General features: G+C 41.9%; 1 protein-coding gene and 1 long non-coding RNA gene across 2 annotated transcripts; both read left to right on the top strand.

The window, feature by feature from the left end:
* The first annotated feature begins 463 nt into the window (after positions 1 to 463).
* On the top strand, positions 464 to 1,504 carry LOC120163404 (G-type lectin S-receptor-like serine/threonine-protein kinase At4g27290). Its single transcript, XM_039173347.1, has one exon. It carries the CDS (start codon positions 464 to 466, stop codon positions 1,502 to 1,504), a length of 1,041 nt encoding a protein of 346 aa, XP_039029278.1.
* A 4,656-nt stretch (positions 1,505 to 6,160) lies between these two features.
* Positions 6,161 to 7,470, top strand: LOC120163483. The gene is made up of 5 exons (XR_005519660.1): positions 6,161 to 6,278; positions 6,361 to 6,484; positions 6,565 to 6,709; positions 6,937 to 7,147; positions 7,264 to 7,470. It is a non-coding gene; the product is annotated as an uncharacterized LOC120163483 (long non-coding RNA).
* Positions 7,471 to 8,755: the final 1,285 nt, after the last annotated feature.

Here is an 8,755-nt window from a genome sequence, read left to right as displayed (position 1 = left end):
ATGCTTACTTCAAAATAAATTTAAAAGAAATTAAAGTCATATTCTCGCATTTCTTTTTCTCATCAGACTATTCCAAGTAAGAACTAAATCCATGCTGATTTACATTGACATCCCTATTTAATAACTGCATAAGTTGCTGTGGGACGAGATTACAGTCAACAGAAAAATGTGGTAGTGGTACTGATTATTCAGGGTAAAAAGATGTTAAAACTTCATTTTCCAAATGCCCGATGGAGAAGGAAACCCTAAAAGTCCCTGCTCATAAAAGACTTGGAAGTCGAGCATCATTTATCTATTATGCATTAACAATATGAGAATTACCATGAAACTCTAAGTAAGTTTATGCGTCAACCTTGAAGTCTATACAGGCGAGGGAACTTGTTTAGCAGAAAGATCGAGTTTTAACATGGAGAGGTGTTCTATTTTCACTTTGATATGCTTTTTATTAGTAGTTTTTTCATACATGGAATCGTCCGAGGAAGCTGATGTTTTAGCAGTAGAAGGGTCGGTTAATGATGATGAGACACTGGTTTCTGCATTAGAAACCTTTGAACTAGGCTTCTTCTCACCTGGGAAATCAAGGAACAGGTACCTGGGAATATGGTACAAGAACAGCAGTGAAGCAGTTGTTTGGGTTGCAAACAGGAACAACCCGATCGCTGACACGAAAGGGGTCTTAACGGTAAGCGACAATGGAAATCTTGTCCTCTTGGACCGGAAGAAGAGTGTAGTCTGGTCATCCAATGTGTCTGGGACAATAGAACATCCCATGACACAGCTGTTAGATACTGGAAACCTTGTTCTCAAGGACAACAAAAGCATATCTGAAAGGTATTTGTGGCGAAGTTTTGATCCCCCTTCAGACACACTCTTGGCATGTATGACAATAGGATGGAACTTAAAGACCGGAGAGGAAAGATATCTAACATCATGGAAAAGTGCCGATGATCCGTCCCCCGGGAACTTCACTTACCAACTTGACAGAACCGGGTTACCTGAGTTAGTCATTGATAGAGGATCGATGAAATCGTACCAAACAGGACCATGGAATGGAATTCAGTTCGGAGCTGTTCCAGCAGTCCTCAATTTAATCTTCAAACCAACTGTCATCTCTAATGAGAGTGAGTTATATTATACTTTTGAAGCAGTCAGCAATGCGCTTAATATACGGTTATGGTTGAATCAGTCTCGTTATTTACAGCGTCTTATATTAGAGCAGGGACGTAATCGATGGGGCGTTTTGTACTCTGTACCATTAGATCAATGTGGCAGCTATGGATTCTGTGGTGCAAACAGTGTATGCAGCAGTAGGAAACCCCATACATGTGAGTGTATCCAAGGGTTCATTCCGAAATCACAAGGGTATATGAACTGTGTAAGAGAATCATCACTGGACTGTCAAAAGGGAGAAGGCTTTCTACGGCTTGTCAGGGTTAAAGTTCCGGATTTGATAAAATTTCAGTTGAACGAGAATTTGAATCGTGAGAAATGTGAAGCTTGTTGACGAAAACGGGTAAAGAAAACAAAAGAACACGAGAATTTTACGAGGTTCGGCAATGTGCTTACGTCCTCGGTGCCTAGGCGGCGCTAGAAGTTTTTATTCAATGATATTTTAGGTCTAGGTTACATCTCTATTTATAATAGAAAACCCTGGTACATAATTACAAAATTAACCCTGTACCGTACCGCGGGGGCGCAGCCCCCGCACCCCCCAACCCACATAATTTGTAACCCCACAACGAGACTTTCTTTGTAAGGACAGTTGATGTTCGCTTCGCTCACTCCGCTCCATCTCCTGTCCTCTTTACTGGTATATTTATGAGCCATACTTAACAAATCTCCACCTTGGCGAATATCCTGCCTCTTGTAAATTCAATGTGGGTTAGGTTACCTTGATTCTTTAACAACTCGAAACATTCAACAAGTCCAAGCAATGCTTGAACTTGTCTGTCGTAACTGGCTTAGTGAACATATCAGCGGCATTCTCATCAGTATGTACCTTCTGAAACAAAACCTCTCCAGATGCAACCAACTCTCTGATCTTGTGGAACCTTACATCAATATGTTTAGTTCTAGCACGATACACCTGATTCTTAGCCAAGTGAATAGCACTTTGATTATCATAAAGCAACTGAACTCCACCTTGTTGAACACCCAACTCCTTCACTAAACCAGTAAGCCATAAAGCTTCTTTTGCAACTTCAGCCGCTGCCATGTACTCAGCTTCAGTTGTAGATAGAGCCACAATAGATTGAACAGTAGACTTCCAACAAATAGGCCCTCCACCAAGAGTAAAGACATACCCTGTCGTAGATCTTCTATTATCCAAGTCACCTGCATAGTCTGAATCCACATATCCTACAACCAAAGGATTATCCCGCTGACTCCCAAAAACAATTCCATGTCCCACAGTACCCTTTAAGTACCGAAAGATCCACTTGACTGCTTCCCAATGTTGCTTACCAGGTTTAGACATGTACTTACAAACTTGACTAACAGCATGAGCTAAATCAGGATGAGTACATACCATCGCATACATCAAGCAGCCAACAGCATTAGAATACGAAACCTTTGCCATATCTTCAGCTTCCTTATCTGTCTTGGGGCACTGTTCTGATGAGAGCTTAAAGTGATTCGCCAATGGAGTGCTAACTGGTTTCGCGCTGCTCATCGCAAACCTTTCTAGCATTTTCTCAACATAACCCCGTTGAGATAGCCGCAGTTTCCTTGAGTCTCTGTCCCTGCAAATTTCCATTCCAAGAATTTTCTTTGCAGCACCTAAATCTTTCATATCAAATTCCTGACTCAATAAAGTTTTCAAACCGATAACATCATCCATGTTCTTCGCAGCAATCAGCATATCATCAACATACAGTAATAGAAAAATAAAAGAACCATCATCAAGGCTCTTAACATAGACACAACAATCATACTCACATCGGTTGTAGCCAATCTTGATCATATAGGAGTCAAACCGTTTATACCACTGTCTCGGAGACTGTTTCAACCCGTACAAAGATTTCTTCAATCTGCAAACTAAATGCTCGTTTCCAGGTTGAGTGAAACCTTCAGGTTGCCGCATGTAGATCTGCTCCTCTAAATCACCATGCAAAAAAGCAGTTTTAACATCCATCTGCTCTAAATGCAAATCCCAACTAGCCACCAATGCAAGTACTGCTCGGATTGAAGTGTGCCTGACCACAGGAGAAAATATTTCATCATAATCAACTCCTTTCTGCTGTGAAAAACCCTTCGCTACCAAACGAGCCTTGAACTTCTCCCCCTCTTTTTCTGTTACTACTGGTTTCTTCTTATACACCCATTTGCAACCAATCGGCTTCTTACCCTCAGGAAGGGGAACTAACTCCCATGTGCGATTGTGATTCAAAGACTCCATCTCCTCAACCATGGCTGCCATCCACTTGTCGTTTTCCTGACTAGTAACGGCATCATGAAAAGTAACTGGATCATCACTGCTAACAATAAGTGCAAAAGATACCAAGTCTTCAAAACCCAATCTGTTCGGAGGCTTTATATTCGTCCGTCTCACCCTGTCTCTGGCGAGACTATAATCCTGCAAATCATCCGTAGTGGAACCACCAGAAGTCGGTTGAGAAGTTTCTGGTTTCTCAACTGGAAACTGCTCGAAATCCACCACTGTCGTGTCTTGCTTCTGCTGCAACATGGATTGTTCATCAAAAACGACATCTCTACTAATCACAACTTTCTTCGCAACTGGATCCCAGAACTTGAATCCTTTGACACCTTTCTTGTAACCCAGAAAAATGCACTCCTTCGATTTTGCATCAAGTTTGGATCTCTCATCAGCAGGTACATGCACATAAGCAGGACAACCAAAAATCCGTAAGTTATCAAAACTAACATCATGACCAGTCCATACCTCTTCTGCAACTTTCCCAGCCAGCGATTCCCTTGGCGATCTGTTGATAAGGTAACACGCCATGTTAACAGCCTCAGCCCAGAAGTGTTTGGGAAGCCCCGCATTCAACCGCAAACATCTGGCTCTTTCATTCAACGACCTGTTCATTCGTTCCGCAACACCATTCTGTTGTGGTGTCTTGCGCACTGTAAAATGCCTCTGAATCCCATGCTCCTTACAGAATTGTAGGAACTGTGAATCTGTGTACTCCGTACCATTGTCAGACCGCAAACACTTGATTTTTCGTCCTGTTTGGTTTTCTACCTCAGCTTTCCACAGCTTGAACTTCTCAAAAACTTCAGATTTCTGTTTCAAAAAATACACCCAAACTTTCCGTGAAAAATCATTAATAAAAGTAACGTAGTACCTAGATCCACCCAAAGACGATGTCGTGGAAGGCCCCCATACATCAGAATGCACATAATCAAGAATCCCATGAGTTGTGTGCTTCGCAGTCTTGAAACGGACTTTAGTCTGTTTACCAAGAACACAATACTTGCAAAAGTCGAGCTTACAGCTTTTGACACCATGCAACAAGTTTCTCTTGTGTAATTCTGCCATACCACGTTCACTAAGATGAGCAAGGCGCATATGCCACAATTTTGTCGTATCATCACAGGACTCAACAGAGTGAACTCCACCTGCAACGGTACTCCCTAACAATCTGTAGATATTCCCTGCAGTCATCTTGCCTTTCATCACAGTCAATGCTCCTTTAACAATCCGAATGGTTTCCCTATCCTCGTCAGCCTTAGGGATAAAACCATTATTGTGCAAAGTGCCCAAGGAAATCAAATTCTTCTTCAAGTCTGGGATATGTCGAACACCACTCAACGTCCGAACGGAGCCATCGTGCATCTTAATTCTGACATCACTAATACCAACAATATTGCAGCATCGATCATCACCCAAATAAACCGAACCAGAATTAACCGGCTTGTATGTCGAAAACCATTCCCTATTTGGCGTGATGTGATAAGAACATCCAGAATCAAGAATCCAAGCATCCGTCAATTGTGTCGTTGAAATAGAAAGCAGATCACCCTCACTGCAATCAGAATTATCATCCTCGACCACGTTCACAGACTTGGATGAGCCATCACGCTTCTCATCAGTCTGCTTTTTCAATTTCGGACAGTCTCGCTTCATATGTCCCGCCTCCTTGCACTTGTAACAGTGAATCGTCTTCTTATCCCTGGATTTGGATCTGGAATTCCGCTTCCCGGACCCTGCCTTCTCTGGCTTCCGTCCACGATCTCGATTACCCTTGACATATAAGCTATCGGCTTGAGAGCTTTCCCCTGCATTCTGCTTCCGCTGGTTGTGAGCCAACAAGGCTGCAGTAATCTCCTCAACATTGATAGTCTCTTTCCCATATGTAAGAGTAGTCACCATGTGTTCGTAAGAGGGAGGCAACGAACACAACAGAATCATCGCTCTGTCTTCATCCTCAATTTTCATATCAAGCCGAGCCAGATCAGAAACGATTTGATTGAAGACATTCACGTGTTGCGCCAAATCGTGATCGTCCTGCATCTTCAGCCCATACAGCCGCTGCTTCAGATACAGTTTTGTCGTTAAGGATTTGGACATAAACTGACTTTCCAACTTCCTCCAAATTTCGTCTGGAGACGATAGATGCATGACGTGATACATGACCTCGTCCGCCAAGCATAATCGTATGGTTCCTGCCGCTCGCTGCTGCAATTCTTCCCAATCTTCCTCATCCATCGACGCCGGCTTTGTAGATCGCAAAGCCTTCAAGATCCCTTGCTGCGCCAATAGATCCTTCACCCTCGTTTGCCATAATCCGAAGTTACCCTGTCCATCGAATTTCGCGACTTCGAATTTTGCTCCTGACATCTGATACCAATTGTTGACGAAAACGGGTAAAGAAAACAAAAAGAACACGAGAATTTTACGAGGTTCGGCAATGTGCTTACATCCTCGGTGCCTAGGCGGCGCTAGAAGTTTTTATTCAATGATATTTTAGGTCTAGGTTACATCTCTATTTATAATAGAAAACCCTGGTACATAATTACAAAATTAACCCTGTACCGTACCGCGGGGGCGCAGCCCCCGCACCCCCAACCCACATAATTCGTAACCCCACAACGAGACTTTCTTTGTAAGGACAGTTGATGTTCGCTTCGCTCACTCCGCTCCATCCCCTGTCCTCTTTACTGGTATATTTATGAGCCATACTTAACAAAGCTGAATGTAAGTGTCGACTGTGCAAGCTGTTTGATGTGGTCCGGTGACCTCATTGATATTTCCGAAGTTTCAGAAGTGTACCGAGGAGAAGATGTCTTTATAAGGTTGCCGGCTTCCAGTCTAGGTATGCATCATTTGTATTGCTCGTTTTCATACTCTTTTAACAAATGCCTAGTTTTTAAACCAGTTAACTCTGTATTTTCTAGGATTAACCCGAGATTCAAGTTCAAGGAACAGACTAACGGGTTATCGTACTGGTCTCAATCATTTCTGGTGCAATCATCTTGGGCCTAGTATTTTTCATAATCTGGAAGAAATCAAGGAAAAGAGGTAAGAACATTCATGGAACCTTATTGGCGTTCTTCAAACAGATTTGCAGTACTTGAAAGATCGAACTCATTGAATTATAGATGAATCACTTCATTTAACAAGATTGGAAGGTGGGAAAGATGAAAGAGAAGTGCCCTTATTCGACTTGTCGAGCACGAAACTGCCACCGATAATTTCTCTTTTCACAATTTAATTGAAGAGGACGACTTTGGTCCTGTTTACAAGGTAAGAAACTACGGAATATGTTATGTTAATTGCATACTAGAAGATAGGTGATCGCAATACGACGATGTGGTTGCTATTTTGTTGTTTTGGTTCTCATCACAATTCGACTGTTGTAACATTCATTTGTGTTTGCGTCTGTTATAAACATGATGAGCAAAACATATCCATGTCTGCAATTTAAAATCCTTTATTTCAGTTATCATACCACTGTGATTCGACACATGCAGGGCAATCTTCCAACGGGACAGGAAATAGCAGTGAAGAGGCTATCAAAAGGCTGAGCTCAGGGTGTTGAACAGTTCACGAATGAAGTCGTTTTGATAGCCAAACTTCAACATAGGAATCTTGTTGGACTGCTTGGTTGCTGCATTCAAGGAGAAGAAAGGATGTTAATCTACGAGTATATGCCCAACAAAAGCTTGGATTGCTTGATATTCGGTTTGAGACTCGACCCTTTCATCCATCTGTTTGCTTTGATTTTCTATACATCATCTGTACTATAAAATCGATATTCAGGACAAAATATTGAGATTCACAATGCATTATTTGTGCAGGTCATAAAAGAAGAGCACAACTATCATGGAAAAACAGGTTCGATATTGTTCTAGGGATCGCAAGAGGGCTGCTCTATCTCCACCAGGATTCTAAACTTCAAATTATTCATAGGGATCTCGAAGCAAATAACATTTTACTAGACAGCAACTATATCCCAAAAATTTCAGATTTTGGCCTGGCAAGAATCACAGGTGGCAACGATGAGGAAAAAAGAATAAATCGAATTGTTGGAATTTTTATTATCCATTTGTGTTTTTTTTATTTATTATAATAATAATTATTATTATTATAATTATAATTATTATTATTTTATAAATTATTACAGGCCCAAAAACGAAGCCCAATATCCGAGGCCCACTTACAACCAAACAACCCAGAGGCCCATTTACACCAGATCAACCTAAATGACAACCCTAAACTCATTTAGGGTTTGTATCTCAGCCCCAGCCACCAGCAATCATCAGCCGTTGGATCTGGCAAGATCCAACGGTCCAGAGATATCCAGCAAGAAGCCCTAGGGTTATGATACCCTAGGGACTACAGCCGCCTCCTCCAAGCTTTAGTCGCTTCTGATGCACTACACGACTGCCACGCCTCTGCCAGGTGGTCCAACGCCTACTGCCGATACGCCGCCTCACCGCTGAAGCCTCCAGAAGAGCCATTTGCCCCCTACGTCACAGCTACAAGGTGAGTTACCACATAGTTTGGTGACTCACCGAATAACCCTCTTAGGACCGGTCCGACGAAAGCCTCATCGAGGCTATATGACCACACTTGCAAAGAAAAGAAAAAAAGGAGAAAGAAAAGAAAAAAGGTGAGAGCAAGAATCCGAGAGAAAAATAACACCAACAACCAAGAGAACAGAAACGAGGAAATATAGAGCAACCAACAAGCACCCATATCAAGTAGTAAGCCAAAACAAAAAAAAAAATAAATAAAGAGATAAAAGCAGAGAAACTTACCTCGTCGAAGCCTCCCTACGCCGTTGAATCCAAAACGTCGGAGGTAACTAATTTAGATCTACGTGTTTTGGTAATGATCTAGGCTAAAGTACCTTCGAATTTGGCTTTAAGGAAATCCGGGCTTTAATTTGGGGGTAGATATGTAATTTTTCGGCCACCATTGACGGTGACCGGCGACGGTGGTCGGCGTCGGAGCAAGGCGGTCGACCGGTATTTGGTTTCCCTCCGGCGAGGGAAACTAAGAGAGAAGGGAGAGGAAATCTCTCCTAGAGAGAGGAAGAAAAAAAAAGAAATGAAAATTTGGCCTAAAATGGCCGGTTTAAGGGTATTTAAATCCCTCCCCAAACGACGCCGTTTTGGGTAGGGTGTATGTGTAATTTCCATTTAGAAAGAATCACGCGTGTAGCCATCCTAGTTTTGTAAATTTCCATTTCAGTCACTAAAATCAAGTACTAATTATTTCAATTCAGCTTTATAATTTTATTTAATTTATAATTTAGTCCTTTATATAATAATAAACATTTTAGGC

The sequence above is a fragment of the Hibiscus syriacus genome, unplaced genomic scaffold (assembly GCF_006381635.1).
Source record: "Hibiscus syriacus cultivar Baekdansim isolate YM2019G1 unplaced genomic scaffold, ASM638163v2 tig00111445_pilon, whole genome shotgun sequence".
Lineage (NCBI taxonomy): Eukaryota > Viridiplantae > Streptophyta > Magnoliopsida > Malvales > Malvaceae > Hibiscus > Hibiscus syriacus.
The sequence above is the reverse complement of the archived record's forward strand: the minus strand, read 5'-3'. Positions and strand labels throughout refer to the sequence as shown.